Source organism: Gouania willdenowi, chromosome 11 (genome assembly GCF_900634775.1).
Source record: "Gouania willdenowi chromosome 11, fGouWil2.1, whole genome shotgun sequence".
NCBI classification, from domain to species: domain Eukaryota; kingdom Metazoa; phylum Chordata; class Actinopteri; order Blenniiformes; family Gobiesocidae; genus Gouania; species Gouania willdenowi.
In genome coordinates this window covers 21,863,610-21,885,173 of record NC_041054.1, presented here as the reverse complement: position 1 = coordinate 21,885,173, position 21,564 = coordinate 21,863,610, and the positions used below count along the sequence as shown (strand labels likewise).

The window sequence follows — 21,564 nt, the reverse complement described above, 5'->3', positions numbered from 1 at the left end:
TGCACTAGAAATCAATGTTTATGGTTCTATACATTGAGAAATGAATACTTTAGTTATTATTTACATATGGATTCTATTATAATGTTGTTCATTTTATCTTGATTGGACAGTTTTTTGGGTGACTTTTGGGTATTTTGTGTTGCCTTTGTTTATTATTGCACTTAATCTGATGTAAGCGGCCATGACAGTAAATCTCCCTACTGTGGGATAAATACTTTTAAGATTCATTGGTATAGAATTCACTTTTTGTGAGTCCAATGATGTGGTTTTAAGAAATAAAATTACTATATTGTTCAAAAGATATCAAACAATTTTGCTCCTATGAAAAATCAGGCCTTGAAACAGTTAATTATGAGTTATCTGATATATAAAGCATTATATATGTATGTTACTCTGAGTATAATCAATTGGATTGATTCATTTAACTTAACCACATTTACAGTATCAATATTTTAAATAATGATTCCTACATTTAGATTATTGTTTCCTTAAATACTGCTAGAATTAAATACATAAATAAAGTGAACAACACAGTGTCATTCACACTTAGAGGAAATCAACCTGTCCAATGGGAAGCAGCACTGATTGGGAATCAATGTCACCTGCTGCTGTTTTACAAATGGAACGAACAACAGGTGAAAATGAGAGACAATTACCAAGACGTCCACAAAGGGCTGTTTCTACAGGAAGTGACTACAGACCATTTTTTGGTCATTTTTTTGCATTTGACCAGTATTCTCACCACTAGAGGGAGCATGAGTGGTTTTCTGAATGATGAAGTCATTGATGCTATGGACCAGTGTTTCTCAAAAGGGGGTACACAATGCCACTACAGGGGGTACTTGAGAAAGAGAGAGTGGAAAAATAACAAATAAAACCTCAGTCTTGGTCAGGCGTGAGATGACCGGCAATAAAAACTATAGAAATGTATCTATTCAGGAGGCACTTAATCAGGGTTTTTCAATCTGAGGGTCGGGACCCCATGTGGGATCGCCTGAAATTTCTGAAAAATTAAAACGGATTTTTGAAACATTACAATAATAATAATAATTATTATTTTTAAATTACAATTGTATTTCTATACTTTCACTTTTTGTGAAATGCAGATATGATCAAAAACTAATTCTAGACAAAAATGTCTGAAGTTGCCAGAAATTCTTCATATCAAAATGGGGTCTCGATGCAAAAAAGGTTGTAAACCACTGAACTAAATACTGTTTCTTTCCACTTATTTACAAAATGAGATTCTTTAAAATGTGTGTTATCACTTATTCATTCCATCATTATAGTTGTTTTGCAATAGTTTTCGAAGCAAAATGTTGTAGTTGGACAAAAGGGGGCACTTGAGTCAAAAAAAAGTTCGAGAAGCACTGCTATAGACTGACCTGTCTGTTCCTCAGACATGAACTCAACAAAGCTGAACTTGAAGTTTGAGGTGTTTTTTTTCCCCCACCCTTTCTATTTAATATGTAAGCACACTCTAAATCCACTTTTTTTCTGCTGAATACATATATGATTAGGTATAAGTAATGTAGTTTATTGATCCTAGTCTCACTCTTCACATTTTAATTTGAAATGTACCGTTTTTAGTTGTATAATGTCAGAGTGAATGGCCTTTATGGGTTGAACGCTGGCTATTGCAATTTATGTTTGCTATTGGCTGAGAATAGATCAGTGACGTCGTCCTGGATCAGTGACGTCACTAATAGTCACTATTGGCCGCGCCCCTCCTACAAAAGATGGGAGGAGGGATTGGGGCTGTGTTCGAAATGGCATACTCCGTACCATGCACTACAAATGAATTGAGTATACACTGTCTGCTAAATACTATAAGTATGATGAGGATGATGCATTTCAAACCTCAGATGACAAAAATCTGAAACACACTGAGGCTAAATATTGTCGTTAATTTGTCACCTTTGAAAGTTCTGAAAGCATTTTAAGCGATAAAGTAGAATATCGACATGTGGTCATTTGATCCATAAAACTCACGTATAAAACTTGCAGAAACTCACTTACTTCTGACATTTCAGAGATTTACTGACTAAACTTTCAGTTGACTTCAAAACAAGAGCCCTATTTACAAAAGCGTTAAAAACTAATGGAAGACAAGAAGCAATGCTTTTGTTTTGAAATGGTGATGTTTAATTTTTAGCTTAAAGCCGGTCCCAGGACAAATTTACATTCCGTTCGCAATGCATCATGGGGCAGTTGAGTATGACTTGTTTTTTTTTTTTTTTTTGGAGTATGATGTGTGTCCACTGAAAAAATGTCCCAATTTAGTATACATTCAGGTGTTTCTTGTGTACTTAATCTTTCCATACTACTATCTAATGTGAACGCACTACATACTCATTTTGACGTCAGACTTAGTATGAGTCAGACTTAGTATGAGTCGTACGTTAGTATGCGATTTCGAACACAGACTAGGTTTCCTCCTCTCACAACTAGTGAGCATTGACTGACAGCTCCATGTAGGACTGTGTACCCCTGATTGCAGTCTGCAGTACGGGGCGGAGCTCAACTTCGGCATGCTATTGGCTTTGAGTCCGCAGTTCGGGGCGGAGCTCGATGCGGCATGCCTTTGTGCTGTGTGATTCTTTTACAGTTAAGTTAATCAACCTAAAAAATAAGCAAATTTGTGCCATATAAATAATTTTATGTTACGTAATTCTATGGGTATACAAAATAGATATAGGTTAGGGTAAGTTTGAAGACGATTGGTTTATTGAAAGTTGAGCGCTGACTGCAGGCTGCAGTTTGGGGCTTCTCGACTGTGCAGCACTGTGGGGACGGGCTGCTGTGACTGGGCGTGTCTTAACTACTCCAGGACCAACACCCATAATAGAAGCATTTTTTGAATGGCCCCCTAGTCAACAAAAACCTGGCGGTGTACTTACACTTTAATAGACTAAATAATAAGGTTAAAAAAAGACTAAAATAGTCAAACTATTTTTTAAATGCAAAGGAAAAGCTCAGTTCTTCGTTTGCGTCTTTTTTTTGTTCTGCTCCGTCAATACATTAAAGTGTTACAAACGCTTCATTGTGATAAAGTCCAGGGAAATTTACTCGCCAAAGAGGTGCACCGTCAGCAAGTGTGTATTTGTGTTGCACTAGGGAATGGGAAAAACACATTACATCACATTAGAGCGATCGGTGAGAAATGGAGGAGTGACTGTGAAGCATTTGCACTGTTTACATCTTTATCTGTTGTTATGGCAATTTTTATATTCATCATAATGAGGTCAACCGCAAATTTGCCGTGACACTGTAAAACCATCTTTAAAAACCACTCAAATGGACAGTCTGTGTTGAAAGAAAAGAACTACCAGTATTTACACCAAATGTTCCAGTCTAACAGACACATTAATCCCTCACCAAATCACATTTATTTTGAGTGACGACTGCTCCATCTACTGTCCACAGTTTGAGAGTGAAAACAACAGTTTCTTTTTAAGTAGAACTCAAACTTTTATTGTGAAAAAACGTTTGCTTAAAGCAGTTTACCATAAAAACTTTGAACAGGCACCAAAAGCAATGTATGAAGGCACTTCTACAAAGAGCATAAAATAAACAACACAACTGGAATTTGGTCAGGTTGCTTAATGACTGAGCAAAACATTTGTTTCTCCACAAGAAGAATGTAGATAGAACAATGAGAATGAGATAAAAGACCAGAAACTGGTGTGGGATTAAAGCATCATCTTAAATGTTAAGTGCAGTAATGACGATAAGTAACTGGGTGTGAATATATATCAATAAGTCATTACATTAGACTTCCACCCAATCTGATTATTAGCGAGCTAAGGTTGCAGATCACCAGTTTTAGCTGAAGTCTCTGTTCTGGCAGACCAGCGGAGCCACCAGAGTCCACAGATAGATCAACAATCCCAGCCAGCTGGAGCAGATCTTCACCCAGACTGCTGGCATGGTCGTCAGCATGGCTTTGTAGTCTGTGTCCGGCCTGGGAGCGTTCAGACGAGAACGGAGCACAAGTTCAGGAGCGTTAGCACTGCAACCTTTTCTCTATTCCATTTTACAGCAGGCAATGTCCACATTTACATGAGAGCTTTAATTACCGTTTAATTCAAAATAAATTATAAATAGTCTTTCAATTGACCTTGTAAACACCTCATTCCGAATGATAATGACCATTCCGAATTAAACCTAAATCCGAAATATGTGGCTGGTTTATTCAGATTTTAATTAGGGCTTAACGATTAATTACATTTGCAATATTATCGCAACATCATAAAACGCAATTTTCTAGTCGCAAAAGCTGCAATGTTTCAATTTCAATCTTTTTTTTTTTAATAATTTTTTTTTTTTTCAGAGAGTGTTTAAGAAGTGCAGTCCACATGTTTACATGTTTCATGAAATGTTAAGTTAGTTAGATATGCTGAAAAGGTAAAGCCACATATTTGTTTGCTTTATTGTTGTAATCTGTGCTTTGAAATTTAAAATTTATATTTATTTAAAGTTTAAATAAATCTGAAATTGTTTATTATGAAACAGATTGATTTATTGCTTGTGTTCATTGAAAAATACATGACAAGAGGCCCTTGAAAAAATAATTGCATATTAAATCACAATATTGAGGAAAAAAACTGCAATTATTATTATTATTATTATTTTCCAAAATCGTTCTGCCCTAATTTTAGTTCCAAATGGAATAATTCCTCGATCTTGTAAGCGTTTATTTTCGCTTCAAATGAATTCCGGTCATTCTGCGCATGCTGATGCGCAGGTGACGACGTAATCCAAGATGGCCGTCCCGACTCAAGCCAAAACATTTTTTTTAATAGGAGCCTTAGAAGATATAAATATATTAAAAGAGTGGATGACAAAAGCATGAAAATACGGACATATTAGACACGCGGACATCATCAGCAAACAAAACAAGATTTATCGAGGGGACTCGTCCAAAAGTTCTCCTTTAGCAATGATTAGTCACAGTACGGTTTCCTAAGTCCCTTCTCCTGCTCACCTGCCCAAAGTGAAAGACTATGTTATCGTTGAACTGCTGCTTCAAAACTACAATCAAAATAAAAGTGAAAATTGTACTTATTATGTGCTCTTCTATGTTGTAGCTGAAAAGAAAGGGTTTGTCGTGTTTTTTGCCGATCAACGTGAGAGCCCTTCCCAACTCCCAGACGTAAAGCCGAATTGAATGGTGAATAAACGTGTTTATTCTTTTATGTAAACCTCAATTCAGATTTACTTTGTACGCACAAAGCAGAACACTTTAATCCTGAATTATTTCATTCCGAACTAAAAAACCTCATGTAAACGTGGCCACAGAGAAGAGTTTGTAGGTGATGACTAGTAAGATACGCCATAGGTGAAACTTGTCTGCACTAGTGTGAACGCCTGTGACACCTACTTGTACCAGTTGGTGAGGGTCATCATGATGTAGAGAGAGCCCAGGAACAGACAGAAGTGGAAGAAGGAGTAGCTGTAAGTCACTCCGTCTTCTTCGTTGTCCACGGCTCGTCGGACTCCATCATCTCCTGTAGGAGCATCGTATTCAGACGTCAGACCCTGGCCGTCCTCAGTCTGCATCAGTTTGTTCACCTGGGTGTTGCTTGAAGAGCGGATACTGATGCAGACAAAAGAAAAGATTGTCAAAGTTTTAGTTACAGACATACAAACACCCAAAAGGCATGAAAAAAGTAACAAAAAAAAACAATTGTCTCTTCACAATGGGTAAGTAGTATGTTTTTATCTAAATGCTCTTAATGAATTTATTATTTCTGTTAGTTACTTGAAATATGATCTGAAGTGTTTTATTTTGAAAAGTAACTGGATGCTTTAATGCTTAGTATGTGCTTAACTTCCTGTTTCATTGTATTTGCTCTGTGTTGAGTTGCTGCACAAGTGGCTTATTTTGAGTTCAAAACAGTCAATTTAGCTGAAACGCCGATGATTTGCATGTCTGTAGTATGTGTTGGGGGAAAAAAAATCATATCAAATACCTGGCATAAAGGGTACAAAACAAGAAAAGAATCAGTCCCACGATGCTCTGGGCGTTCCACCACTGCACATTTCCAGGGGCTGGAGTGGGTGGAGCAGGTCCTGGTGCAGGTGTGGCACCAGGATTTGTGATTTGCTGGACCAAATTTAGCAGACTGGGGTTACACTGCCGGTCTGAGGTCAGAACATGTGGGACAGTCAGGGAATCCTGCCAGTCTCATCAAACAGAACCATTATCCTGTGACTCAGACTTACTGGGGTTGTTGGTCATTGCAGACCAGGTGACGTACATGGTGTAGAGAGTGATGAGGGATGCTTGAAGCAAACCTGAGTTTGGCAGAGCATCCTGTGGAAATAGAGGAGTGTGCATGGGTTTACTATAAACTAGTGCTTCTGAAAGTGTGTGAATGGGGACATGACAGGTGGGGCGCAATAAACGAGGGAAATTTTCAATTTCATGCCAATCTTATTTAATAATAGGGGTGCCCTGATCCAATATTAATATTGGACCGATATTAGCCTGAAAACAAATATTGGATATCGGATTCAAATTTCTGGATTTTCCGATTTTTATTTATGTATTTATTTTCAAATTTATTTTTTAATTTATTTTATTGAATTGTAGAAAACTGTAGATATTATGATGGTTAAAAAGTATGTAACCAACTGGTTAATAAAAAATGGGTCAGTTTTTCTCAGCCCTACTGTTGCTGACTATTGTTCTCTGTTTGAGTGACATCACATGATCAAGTCTTTTCTAACATTCCAAAAAATCATGTATGATTCATGCTGATATCTGATCAATATCGGTATCGGCCAATATGCAAGGCTGCAATATCGGTATCATATCGGAAATGAAAAAGTTGTATCGGGAGATCCCTAATTATTAATCTTTCTTCATTGACAATAAAGATCATTAATAGTAAACAAAACAACTGCACACAGAAAATAATAATGAACAGCCTGTAAATGTAGCAGAAATAAAAGAGCATTAAGTTATTAGACTGTACTATTAGATATGTGACCGAGAATAAAATGTTACTTGCAAAAATAATGACTTCCGTAGGCATGTACTTCACATGGAGCGGAACGATAAACAAACTTTAGCTTTTTGGCACAGATTGCAAACAATGTTTTGTTATTTCCCGTATTTTTGACTGCTGCACATTTGTTTTTTAAGCAGGAAATTAGTTTAATCTATAAACTAGTTTTATACGCACAGTACACTGAATTTCCTTTTTTGTTTACTACTGCACTTTTAGTTTTTTATGAAGGGGATTAGTTTAATTTCGTTTCTGATTTATTATGCAATATGATGTTACTTGTTCCCCGTTAGTCCAATAAATTTGAAGATGTGTTATTTGTCAGGGTTATATGGGGGGATGGAACCACTGCTATAGACACACTGTTTCCTGTACGTTAGTTCCAATAGAATCTCTATAATACAATGGAAGACTGGTTGTTTTGACATCACCTGTACTTTTGGCAGAATGGCTACGATGGATACGATGATGCAGAAGATCAAGTTGAGGCTGATGAAGACCTTGTGCTCCGTGCAGTCGTCGGGTTGGGTGTAATATATGTAGAAGAGCACGACAGCGGTCAGAGCCAGAATGTAGTTGATGATGATAAAAAACAGCATTGCTGTGTGAGAAAAAGCTCAGCTAATGAGACAAAGACAGAATCTGCTTTTCTGTTCGTATCGCTGTTCAATAATTAGCACTGATTAGTCTTTCTTTTGGTAATAAGACATTCTTAGTAAAAATTACTGACTTTTTATAGCTAAAAGCAGGATTCGGGTCAATTACATTTTTCAGGTACAATTACGTTTTCAATTACCTATGTTTAATTACAATTACAATGACCAGCAATTTTTCCAATTACAATTAATTTAAGGTTACAATTACGTTCTCAATTAATCACAATTACTGAGCCTGAAATAAATAACCTAATAAAAGCTAACCTTTTTGTGTTAGCATCTCTTATGATAACAGGTACTAAATCAGCTGTAAAATACACTAAAAACAAATATCTATCATCTAATTTATTTACAATCTATTGGTTACCTTGTTAGGATTCCTAATCAATGGAAATATAGGTTTTAATAATTTTGGTGTGGGCGTCTGAGCCTTTTTTGTGTCATTTTACCCCAAGATTTAAATTTATTTTAAATGGTAAACTGTGGGAAAGCTTGATATGAAACATATTTTAATAATTTACTACACGTGTAGAACTGTGCATTGAACTGTAACATGGTTCCCGAGGTTTGTGTTAAGTTATAGTTGACAATTTTTATAGAATTTTCAAGGCTATATGAACTCAATTACAACTTAATTACGATTATGACAGCAACTACAAATACGCCATAATTGTAACTAGATATCAATTACAATTATAACGGACCCCAACCCTGGCTGAGAGGATAAATTCTGAGGTAATATTTCTGTGTCCTTTTGATAAATGAGAATATCTTCCTGTACAAGCACAAAAACATCCCTCCTGTTTCCAGTGGCAACCATGGTTAAAAAATAAATAATAATAATAATAATAATAATAATAATAATAATAATAATAATAATAACAATAATAATAAAAAGAGCCTCTCCAACTCATTTGGGCAACATTTCAGATTCACAAGTTAAAAGTGTGTGTGGTTGTTCTACCTCCAAACCAGCATTTGGTGTTCCCATTGTCTGCCTTCTCCCGCCAAGACTCGTTCCATGAATGAGCAAAATCCACAAACAGGATGAGTTGGATGATGATGAAGAAGAATGAACCCACAACCCCAAAGTAGTACCACACTGTGGGCACACACAGGAAGTTTTCATTACATGTTAACAACAAAAAGTCTTTAGGTGGGTTTGTTTATAGTTGGTCACAGTTCTGACATGAACAAAAACCACATTTAAAAAACCAAACTACAGATTAACAATGTTTGTTTCAAATCTGAGTAGATCAATTTGCAAATATAAACTTCTCAAAATGTTTTTACATTTCACACGGTTTATTTCCATGACTCTCGACCTAGAGTCCACACAGTAGTCGGGATACAAGAGCATCTTGTTTAAAGAGTATCTAAACTCCAAAACGACATTTTCTGCTGAAAACAAATGTATTTGGTATAAAGCAGAAGTGAAAGTAATGGATTATAAGTACTCATGTTACTGTAATTGAGTTGCTTTTATTTTGAGTATATTACTAAATCAGTAATTTTACTTGTACTTAAGTACGTTTTAAAATTAGTAATTAGTTACATTTTTACACCCAACTGTTACTGAGTAAATTATTTTTTTTTCAATTTCCGTTTCATGGCACATTGAACATATTCCATGTTCTTTGTCGCACCATTTCTGATTAAAGCCAAGCCACGTTCAGGTTGTGGTTAATACATGTTATGTTGTTACCCACATGGCACATTTGTCATGGTACTGTTTTAGAGTTCATACATGTAGCTATACTTAAGAGCCTGAGATATTTATTTTTTTTATTTTGAATTGAATACATTGGTGTTATTTTATTTATAAATGAATTGTACATTTTGGCAAATCTTTTATTTTATACAGATGCCTTTGTGGAAAATAAATTAAGTTCCAATTCTACAAGATTTGGTCTCTTCTTTTTTATGTTTATATATTACTTTGAGTTTAATTCAGCGACTTTTTACTTGTACTTGAGTACAATTTCAGTCAAGTAACAGTACTTCTACTTGAGTAGGATATGATTGATTCTAGTCACACTATGACAAAATGTCAGAGTGACTGCCCTGTGTGGGTTGAAACCTGGCTATTACAATCAAAACTTGCTATTGGCTGAAAATTAAGGTTTGTGTTGCTTCTTACATCACCAACCACCACTGTATGGCTCCGCCCCTCCAATAAAAACTAGCACTGTGCAATCTGTGGAAAGTGGCTTGGCTTGAGAGAATTGTCAATGGAGAGGTGTAGTGAGTATCGAGTAGGTGGGTAGCATAGCATAGCATAGCATAGCATAGCATAGCATAGCATAGCATAGCATAGCATAGCATAGCATAGCATAGCATGACTCTTTGGTACCGTATAGAGTGGGCGTGTCTTAAATGCTCAGCCAAAACCTGAGGTTTAGTTACTCTTTAACTTTGACATAGATCAGCCAAACAGGAGAACGTACTAGTCTTTTCTAGTTTTTAAAGGCTTTGGAAATTAAACAAAACTAAAACAAACACAATATCCAATTTATGAAAACTGTTTAGTGTCTGTCTAAAGAAATTGAGCAATAATGGACAAAGTTTTGTCTTTACCTGTGTTAAACATGCCGTCTGGAATAAAGAACGCTCCCACAGTGATGCCAACCAGCGCCAGGAACTTGAAGAACCAGAATCTGAGGAGTTGAGAGTGAACAGACAGAAGTCAGTCAATTCTTTGTCCAAACCAGCATAAAAAAAAACTAGTCAGTCACCAGCTGACCTGAAAAACAAACACATCTGAGTCTGATCCTTTACGCCCTAAGCCAGTGTTTACCAAACTTTTGGTCCCATGTATCCCTATTCTTCTTTGTTATGCATTGTTTATTTGCATGAGCAGGCTTTATTAAACACTTTCCTAAGTCTGGTCCAACATTAACATTAACCTCAGATTTAAGCCTTTCTTTCATCTATTTCTGATGTTTTGGCCTTTTTAAATTTTGAACTTTACCTTTTCATGTATTTTAAAAAGTGTGACAATTCTAAGGTCGGGGTCAATTATAATTGCAATCGCGTAATTGGTAATTAATTACAATTATGATGCAATTATAATTGTATTTAAAAAAAAATAATTGAGTTCAGATAATTGACTTTGTAATTGTAATGAAGGGTGTTCCGATCTGATATCGATATCAGCCAGAAAACGAACATGGGATTTTATCGGACTGCATCTAAAATCGCCGATACCACCGATACCTACTGTTGCTGACTATTGTTCTCTGTTTGAGTGACATCACTTGATCAAGTCTTTTCTAACATTCCACATTACAAAATAAGTAATAAAAGTATGTATGATTCCTGCTGATATTGTTATTGGCCAATACTCAAGGCTGCAATATTGGTATTGTACCGGAAGTGACAAAATTGTATTGGGACATCCCTAATTGTAATTGGCATGTAAATTCTAGAAAATTATATTTACAATATAATGAAACGCAAAACTAGGAAACCATGTTACAGTTCTATGGCTTACACATACGTAGTTAGAATAAATTATGTTTAATGTTAGGTTTTCCTGTCAGTTCTGTTGAGAATTTTAACATTGCAAAAAAATAAATAAATCAAGGGGTATACTGACAGAAAAAAGGCTCAGACGCCCACACACTAAAAATTATAAAAGCTATATTGTCTTGGCTATGGAAGCCTAACAAGATAACCAATAGATAAGAAAGAAAATGGATGATAGATATTATTTTTTAGTGTATTTTACAGCTGATTTAAAACATGGGTAAAAACTGATCCGTTATCATAAGAGATGCTAACAGAAAGCTAACACAAGAGGAAGGCTACGTTTTATAGGATTATTCATTAAATGCTCAGTATTTGTGATTAATTGTATATGAACTTTAGTGATTGAGAACGAAATTGTAATAGGCTTTCATGTGAAAAAAAATAATTGGAATTTTACATTTCAGGTCGTTACATATCTGAAAATTTTAATTTTAATTGTAATTGGACAAAAAGCTGGTCACCGTGATATAAACTGAGTTATAATTGAACATGTATAATTGAAGACGTAATTGTAATTTTAAAAAGTAACTGACCCCAACCCTGGCCACTGTCACATATTATTATTTAAAATTAGAGTCCGACCGATTCAGGATTTTTGGGGAAGATGCCAACACCGATACTTGGGGACTTAAAAGCCTGATAAATCGGCCAATACCGATAAATCAACAGAATTCATGAATGTAGAACATTGAAATACACGGGATTCAGGACAAAAAACATCTTAGCCATATCACCGAGTCATTTCTAGGTTTAGAAAAGGTTCATGTGCAGCCACTGGGTGCAAACATTACAAAGCTAATTTAGGAATAATAAGAAAATATGCATTACATTATTTAACTTAAAACCAAGGAATAAACTAGATTTTAATCAACAATGGAGCTGCTACCAAAACATGCAATACATACAATTAAAAAAAAAAAAAAAAACATTAGATGGAACCTTTTCAAAATTATTGTAATGAAGTCCAACTCCCACTGTATGTGTTTGACTTTAACGGGGAGCTGATCGACCGACACCTATAACAAAAACGTGTGAATAGTAAAAAAAAAGCTGGTATATTGATCAACGGTTAGGCCTGGGCGATATTTTGAGATTCAAGAAAAATTGAGTTTTCTATTTTGGAGATATAGAAAATTACAATATCGCCTATATCAAAACATACAGTATATATGTATATTTTTATAGCTTATTTTGTATCAAAATACTCATTTCAGGAGTGGCTTTTACTTCTCATAAAGCATGGAAAGCTCAGTTAGATGGATTTGTCGCCCTATAAAAGCCACACTACAGAACTCACTCACACGTGCTGTCCCTTAGAGGATAAAAAGTGAAAAGTGAAACATATTGTGCAGCTGTTTGTTAATAAATGTGTCTGTGTGAAATTTTTCATCAACAAATAAAACCCAGAATTTTCTTTCTAGTCAGATTATTTGAAATAAAATTATAAAGATTTATATCGTTAACCGCCATATTGAGTAAAAATATCGAGATATGAGTTTTGGTCTATATCTTCCAGCCCTATCAACGGTGGTGAATAATTATCTGTCCCCAAAAGGGAAACTAAGAAGCCTCCGGGGAGGGATTTTACATTAAGAAAGGCTGAATTTTAAACCTTCAATACTGTTGATTAAAGCATGGAGTGGTTTCTTCATGACTAGCATATTCTGCCGCAAAAAAAAAAAGATTTGCATGTACCCTCTGAGATGTGTCCAAGTACCCCTAAGGGTACACATACCCCTGGTTGGGAACATCTTACTCTGAAGTGCAAAAACAAGTAACCCCCTTAAAAATGCAGTTTCCATTTTGTCCAGCAGAGCGCAGTGAGCGATCACCCTGCAGACCTTCCACGCCACACTGACCCATTCTGAAGAGCTGCTCGGGGGTCTCTGCTGCTGCGCACACGGATCATGATGATGGTGAAGAGGAAGAAGAAGCAGGCCATGGCGAAACACATGCGGTACACAGATTTATAGCCCACAATGATTTCACAGTTGACTGTGCCAGGTATGATGGAGCTGTCCTTACAAAACCCTGGGATCTAAAAGACAGATTGAAAAAAAGAGAGACACAATGACTTTTTTCTGTTGCTTAGTGACAGCTGTGAATAATTTCACACGTTCTTAATTGAATTTCTTGTTTCCCAGGTGTTTTCTACCTTGTTCAAATGTTCCTCCATCCCAGGGAGAATCATAATGATGGACACCAGTGTGCCCAGCACCAGCAGGAAGGAGAAAGCCAGCCGGCTGATGGTGGAGTTGTTGGTCGAAGGGCAGCATGACGAGAGGAGACAGGAGGCTGAGCCGCACAAGCAGGATGCCTAGAGAGAGAGAGAGATAGAGAGAGACTCAATTTGATTAAATGTCGAGACCCCTTTAAAAAAAATGACTCTCTTTGAACTAACCATAAATATAAAGTTTTTCTAGTATTACATTTTTTAGTAGGGGTGTCCCGATCTGATATTGATATCGGTCCAATATCAGCCAAAAAACGAATATCGGATTATATCAGACTGCATTTAAAATCTCCGATATAATATATATTGGTTTTTTTTCTATTTTATTTTTGCTATTCTTTTATTCAATCACATAATATTCTTATTCTAAAAGGTTAATTATATGTAATCCATTGGTTTATAATAAATGGATCTGTTTTTTTAATAATCAAGCCTTTTCTAACATTCCACACTACAAAATAAGTAATAAAAATATGTATAATTCATGATGATATCGTATCGGATCAATATCGGTATTGGCCAATACTCAAGGCTGCAAAATCAGTATTGTATCGGAAGTGAAAAAGATGCATCGGGACATCCCGATTTTTTAAGTTTTTACAGAAACTTATTTTAACAGTTAATGCCTCTTTTAGTCCTGTCTTTTAATATATGTTGTGTTGTATTGTTTTAATCCTGTAGCACTTTGATTTTTGGCATCAAATGTAAAGTGCATTACAAATAAAATGTATTATTATTATTTATTATCCCTATTTTTTATGCCTTTATTGTCATAAAACCTAGGGATGTCCCGATACAACTTTTTCACTTCCGATATGGTACCGATATTGTCACCTTGCATATCGGCCGATACCAATATTGATCCGATATGATATCAGCACGAATCATACATATTTTTATTGCTTGCAGGCTGCTGCGTTCGCCAATCCGCATTATTTACAGAGAGCAGAAATATTTTTTACTTGTTCTTGTTCTACATCACCTGTTTATATTATTTGTTGAATATTTTTTTACTCAGTGTCGTTCTACCTCACCTTTGTTAATTTCAATAAGTGTTCCTTTTTTAAAAATTGAGACTTGTACCATTTGTTATCATCGTTGTGTAATTTTTATGATGTAAATTGAGGGAGCAAATGTCGTATCGGCTCAAGAAAATTGGCAGTCCGTATCTGTCATCGGCTAAGGTTGATGGGAAAAAAAAATCGGCATCGCCCTAAAAAAATCCATATCGGTCAATCCCTAAAAAAAATAAAGGGCCGAAATGGAAAGACTATTGAGCCAGTCAAACAAAACAAACAATAAAACAAATAACAAACAATAAAGCTGCAATCTCTCAGGAGAAGTACAACAACAACAAGCACCACAGAAGACATAATATCAATGACATAATGTCTTCTGTGTCTTCTGTTGAAGGTTAAACTGTGTTCAAACATAGCATAGCAACTCACTAATACTTCCCCCTTGTGATGAGAGCACAACAAACAGACCACAGTGGATTCCTGTGTGACTCAGCACACTAAGGTGTATGAACCACTGAGGCGGAGACGACTGAGATCAGCCATCCTTCTCTAAATGTGCATCAGAGTATTCAAAGCCCTGGGTGTAGACAGTGGGTGGCTAGAGTTGAGTTTCTATGGTTCAGGCAGTGCACGGAGCCCTGGCAACAGACCATGACTGGCTGTCTGTGCTCGGAACAAATAAAAACAAAAAAACAGAACCCTGACAGAAAAAAAGAGTTTAGCCCAGAGTAGGGCTGCTCCATTATAGAAAAAATTATAATCATGATTAATTTAGGCACAACTGAAATCATGATTACTCAAACTAGGGGTGTCCCTAGCCAATATTAATATCGGATATTGATCCGATATCAGCCAGAAAAACAAATACCGGATTTTATCGGACTGCATCTAAAATCTTCGATATATATATTATATTATATTTATTCAATTGTAGATTACTGTAGGTATTAGTGGTGTGTATTGCCTGGCATCTGGCAATACGATTCGTATCCCGATACACAGGTCACGATACGATATATCCCAATATTAAAGTATAAGGCGATTATTGTGATTTTTTTTAATATATGACTTAAGAAACAACTAATCTGTAAATGTGTACACCTTCATGAGAACATTATGTATGAAATATATTTTATTGGCATATTTTACACTCAAAACATTGCCTTTAACATGCCATGTGCCAACAACTTAAAATAAAAAAACAACATACAATCAGCCTTTGGCTTTTAAACCTACTTTGACTTTAGTGCAACATGACTTTAGTGCAACTTAACTGAAGTATACGCCTAGAACAACAAATTAATGCAGAAAGTTAGTACTTTCGTTTTAGATTTTATTGAAAAAACACAAGCTGGTCAACATGCCCAGGTTCCAGTTACAATGAAAGACTTTCCTGGTTAAATAAAGGTAAAAAAAAATCATAATAATTGAAAAAAATTGATTTGAATGCATTTAGAAGCGATCAGATATTCGTGTGACGTAATATCGCGATATATCGCCGAATCGATTTTTTTCAACACCCCTAGTAGATATTATGTTGAAGGTTAAAATGTATGTAACCAATTGGTTAATAGTAAATGGGTCAGTTTTTCTCATCCCTACTGTTGCGGACTATTGTTCTCTGTTTGAGTGACATCACTTGATCAAGTCTTTTCTAACATTCCAGATTATAAAATAAATAATCAAAGTATGTATGATTTATGTTAATATCGTATCAGAACACTTTAATCATTATATTCTTTTATCAATTACTAAATATTTCAGGCAACCCCATTTTAATTCCAGGCGACCCCACTAGGGGTCACGACCCTAAGGTTGAAAAACCCTGATTTACTACATTTAGGAATAAATTTTGTTTCTTAATATTGTTCTAAATAAAAAATATATCTACAGCCTTTTAAAATTGCTAATAGTAAGTATGGTATTCATTATTATTCTGAATACTTGAATAATCATTTTAACTGTTAAGTCCCAAAACTATGAGCCAGAAAAGGGTCAAAGAGTTAAAAAATGTTGAACTTTTCTTTTTATAGCATTGATTGGGAATTAGCCTAACACTGGTAATGCTTGTTGGTTTACTATCCACTATTAGCTCTCATTGTCAAACTACAAGTCTGTTGTTGTTCAGTGGGTGTGCCTGGTTAGCAGCCAGCAGAAACAACAACAGAAATGTCTGTACAGCTCTAACAGGGGAAAGGACGGTCAGAAATAAATGCTTACTCACTTATTCTGTTGTACAAACAACAATAGCTGATCTATTTAAACTATCACACGGAGCAAGTGGTTTCTAATGAGTTCAAACCTGAGGACAGCATAAAGAGACGTCCCTGGGTGGGCTCGAACCACCAACCTTTCGGTTAACAGCCGAACGCGCTAACCGATTGCGCCACAGAGACCTGATATACATGCTACCCGAGTCCAGAGTGGAATGCTCTGTCAGCAGGAGTCATGTGACTTCTTTTACAGACTAGTCAGGCTGGTATTTATATCACACAGTAGAAAAGAGACAACTATGTCATGACTTTTAAAAGGGAAGTGAAACTCTCCAATATATTTAGATACTATATATATATATATGTATATATGTGTATATATACAGTCCCCTCCAAAAGTATTGGAAAGGCAAGGTCAATTCATTTTTTGAATTCGTTTTTGTTGTATACTGAAGACATTTGGGTTTCAGATCAAAACATTAACATGAGAAATGTTCACAACTCCAGCTTTTATTTCATGGTATTTACATCTAGATGTGTTAAACATCTTAGGACAGACCATTGTTTGAACCCTCCCACCTATAACATAACTGCATAAAGCCTGAGACCCATTGACTTCACCAGACTGTTGCATTCTTCATCTGAAATGCTTTTCCAGGCCTTTACTGCAGCCTCTTTCAGTTCTTGTTTGTTTCTGGAGGTTTCCCCCTTCATTCTCCTCTTCAGGAGGTAAAATTCATGCTCTATTGGGTTAAGGTCTGGTGATTGACTTGGCCAGTCGAAGACCTTCCACTTTTTCCCCCTGATGAAGTCCTTTGTTGGGTTGGCAGTGTGTTTTGGGTCATTGCTTCTCCCGATTAGTTTGGATGCATTTTTCTGTAAATTGCCAGACAAAATGGTTTTGTAGACTTCAGAATTAATTCTGCTGCTACCATCATGAGTTATATCATCAATAAAGACCAGTGAGCCCGTTCCAGAAGCAGCCATGCAAGCCCAAGCCATGGCATTACCTCCACCATGCTTCACAGATGAGCTTGTGTGTTTTGGATCACAGGCAGATCCTTTCTTTCTCCATACTTTGGCCTTTTCATCACTTTGATAGAAGTTAATCTTGGTCTCATCAGTCCATAAAACTTTGTTCCAAAACTTTTGTGGCTCATCACTGTACTTCTTTGCAAAATCCAATCTGGCCTTCCAATTCTTTTTGCTAATACGTGGTTTACATCTTCTGGTATGGCATCTATATTTCTTCTCTCGTAGTCTTCTTGGAACAGTGGATTGTGATACCTTCACCCCTGTCCTGTGAAGGTTGACAGTGATGTCACTGACTGTTGTCTTTGGGTGTTTCTTTACAGCTCTCACAGTGATACTGTCATCAGCTGCCTTTGATACCCTTGGCCGATCTTTTCGATGTCTGTTGCTCAGTACACCAGTAGTTTCTTTCTTTTTCAGGACATTCCAAATTGTTGTATTGGCTATGTCCAATGTTTGTGCAATAGCTCTGATTGGTTTTCCCTCTTCTCTCAGCTTCAAAATGGTTTGCTTTTCTCCCATGGACAGCCCTCTGGTCTTCATGTTTGCTTAATGGCAAATGCAGTTTTCACAGGTGAAAACCAAAGCCAAAAACAAGAAATATTTAATGTTTAAGCAATCAATCTAAAAGGCAACACCTGAGCAACTACAAACACTCATCAGTCACACGTTCCAATACTTTTGCTCACTTGAAAAGTGGGTGGGTTCAAACAAAAGGTGCTCTGTCCTAAGTTGTTGAACACATCTAGATGTAAACACCATGAAATAAAAGCTGGAATTCTGAACTTCTGTCTCATACTTGTCTCATTAATTGCATTTGCGATATTATTGCAATATCATCAAAAATGCAATTTTCTAATTGCAGAGGCCACGATTTATTTATTCATTTTTTTAGTCCTATCTTGTACTGTCCTGTTAAGTTCAGAGAGTGTTTAAGAAGTGCAGTCCACAAGTTTACATGTTTCATGAAATTTGAAGTTAGTTAGATATGCTGAAAAGGTGAAGCCACAGATTTGTTTGCTTTATTGTTGTAATCTGTGCTTCAAATTGTAAATTTTAAATTTATTTAAAGATTAAATAAATCTGAAATTGCTTATTATGAAACAGATTGATTTATTGCTTGTGTTCATTGAAAAATACATGACAAGAGGCCCTTGAAAAAATAATTGCATATTGAATTGCAATATTGATTAAAAAAATTGCAATTCGATTATTTTCCAAAATCATTCAGCCCTACTATGTACTGCTTATATTTTTCAGTTACGAATACATTTTCAATTACAATTACAATTTTTTTTTATACTCAGAAAGACCATTACGTTCTCCATTACTACAGTTCAATAACAATTAATCACAATTACTGAGCCTGAAATAAATAACCTAAGAAAACTTCACCTTCGTCCTAAAACAGCTGTAAATATGTAAATTGCTGGGTTAAATATTGTAAAAAAAAAAAAAAAAAAAAAAAAAAACAAGTCACATTAAGAAAACTAAACAAAAAAATAAAAAAACAATGATGATATTTAGTCTTTCTATTTAGTTTTTCAGGTAACTAGATGGTCAAATAGATGTCCATGAGTATTGTTTACCACAGGAAAATATAGTGTTAGTTAAAAAAAAAAAAAAAGAAAACCAGAAATGTAGTTGCAGTGAAAACCTGATTAGAAGTCTGTAAGGTGCTGAAAAGCAACTTAAAATTCTTAAAATTGTGCCATCTCACTCTAATAGTTTTGGAGAAAAAAAAAAAAAAAAACATCTTGAGGAAAAAAAGTTACGATATAAATCATTCGAGACACTCGAAGTAAAACAGAAGCACGAATTTATACACAACTGTTCAAGCTAAATCTACGTCTGAGCCACAAATGTGTAAATTTTTACACTGAAATATCACCGAAATGTTCGTTTTTGTTGCCCATTTTCACACGCGAGGTTGTCTCGAGACCACGGTGTAATGTTTTATGACGAGCAAAATACAAACACAAACAATTAGTCGGTGAAATAAGCACAGAAAGTCACTAAACAATAACGTAAACTGTAAAATTGGATAAAAACAATACTTACACAACTGCCCAGTGAACCAAGAGCTAAACAGGCTCCCATTTTTTTTAGTTATTACGCAGTTTAAAAAGTATCAAAACTTCGAAGTCCAGGAAGTGAGAAGAAAATAGTGGCGTGAAGTATGAGTTAACAGATAAGGACAACGCCTACAAAGCCCTTTCAGTGTAAAAGCTTCTACTGGAACATAAACCTGGATTAAAAAATAAAATTAAAAAAAACAAGCATGTGTTCAGCTTGTATTAAAATAGTTGCAACAGCAGTTTTTGCATGTCCCTTAAAATATATATATATATATATATTCTTTTTTTGTTGTTGCTACAAGCAGGATTTGAACTCAAGCTCTTGTCAGCGATACAACGATGTAAATAGTTTTTGTGACTGCAATCACTTCCGGTTTTGCTCATGTGAATTTTGCAATAAAACACAATTTTCTACTGGGCGGTGCTGGGTGAGTTAAAATAAAAAAAAAATTAAAAAAAAAACATTCCCGCCCGATGATTGGCCAGTTAAGATGTCGCTCCAAAGTTTGGCCAGTTATTTTCTGATGCGCAAATATTAGCCTATAGATTAAAAAAAAAAAAAAAATCTAAATCATAACTATATAAATACAAAAAGCACAGCCTAGCTTTGTATTATAAATGCTTCCAATTTAATTCGAGCCTGGATTTGTTTGCATACAAATTAATGAAGGAATTATCTTGAGGCAATGCATAAAATATAAAAATTTTAAAACAAAATATTTACTTAATTACAATTCTTTGTTTACAATTAATTGTACTTTGATACATAAATAACTTACTGTGTAGAACTCTGGGGAACCACTTTTAAGGCCATAAATGATATTGCTTTACTGCAAAAAAAAAAAAAAAAAAAAAAAAAAAAAAAAGGCATAAGATTGATAAACAAAGCAGGATATTTTGACCACACACATCCATTATTTGTTAAATCAAAACTTATGAAATTTAAAGATATTATTTATTATAAAATAACACAGATAATGTTCAAAGCAAAAATAAATGCTCTTCCAGAAGGTATTGAAAAAAAAATTCTCACTACAGGCCAGCAAATACAGCCTCAGAGATCAATTTAAGTTTATTTTACCAAAAACAAGATTAGAAGCTAAACAAAGATGTCTGTCTGTTCTAGGGGTTAATTTACAAATTTGTAAAAATAAGTGACACATGATTAATTTTCAAAAAGAAAATGTCACAATATATTTTAGAGAGTTATGTGAAGTAGTATAAATATGTTTGTGGTTTTTGTTACATTTTGTATATTAAAGGAATACACACACACACACATATATAAAAATATATATATATATATATATTTTTAATATCTTTTCTAGGTTTTAAAGTCTGATGGAGGTTAAAGTCCAATTACTTAATGTAACCAAGTAGTTTTTTCTGGTATCTGTACTTTACTTTACTTGAGTATTTATTTATTATTGGTGACTTTTTACTTTTACTCCTTACTTTTTGAAACACATATCTATACTTTCTATTACATTTTAATATGAGCTCGTTACTTTTAAGAACTTCGAAGACGCAACGACGAAAAATTTAGACGTAGTTTGAGCTTTTTTCTGTTAGGCAGGTCCCTTAGTTTTATGGTTAACATTTTCAAGTTTTTAAAATGTTCAACTCAAAGCTATGGAAGCCTGTTTCCGCCACTAAAAAAAAAAAAAAAAAAAATCACGAAGGAAAGTCATAATTATGGGAAACAAAGTCATAATTATGAGGAAAAAAAGTCATAATTATGAGATACTTCAACACATTTACAGCAGCTTGTTCATGTGGTGAGCTG

The 21,564-nt window shown here is 35.0% G+C and overlaps 1 protein-coding gene and 1 non-coding gene across 2 annotated transcripts; both read right to left on the bottom strand.

The window, feature by feature from the left end:
• Positions 1–3,450: 3,450 nt before the first annotated feature.
• Positions 3,451–19,891, bottom strand: serinc2 (serine incorporator 2). The gene is made up of 10 exons (XM_028461412.1): positions 19,762–19,891; positions 13,359–13,520; positions 13,063–13,241; positions 10,250–10,329; positions 8,637–8,774; positions 7,448–7,617; positions 6,229–6,319; positions 5,976–6,147; positions 5,384–5,599; positions 3,451–3,964 (listed from the first exon to the last, which is right to left on the bottom strand). Exons 1-10 carry the CDS (start codon positions 19,798–19,800, stop codon positions 3,826–3,828), a joined length of 1,386 nt encoding a protein of 461 aa, XP_028317213.1. The 5' UTR covers positions 19,801–19,891; the 3' UTR covers positions 3,451–3,825.
• Positions 16,778–16,851, bottom strand: trnan-guu (transfer RNA asparagine (anticodon GUU)). The gene has a single exon. It is a non-coding gene; the product is annotated as a tRNA-Asn (tRNA).
• Positions 19,892–21,564: the final 1,673 nt, after the last annotated feature.

Excerpts from the sequence above, each read along its gene's own strand:
- serinc2 (XM_028461412.1), bottom strand. The coding sequence starts at position 19,800 with ATGGGAGCCTGTTTAGCTCTTGGTTCACTGGGCAGTTGT. Across the intron at positions 8,775-10,249 it reads AGACGGCATGTTTAACACAG|TGTGGTACTACTTTGGGGTT; the intron begins GTAAAGACAAAA and ends GTGTGCCCACAG. Across the intron at positions 5,600-5,975 it reads TTTTGTACCCTTTATGCCAG|TATCCGCTCTTCAAGCAACA; the intron begins GTATTTGATATG and ends TGTCTGCATCAG.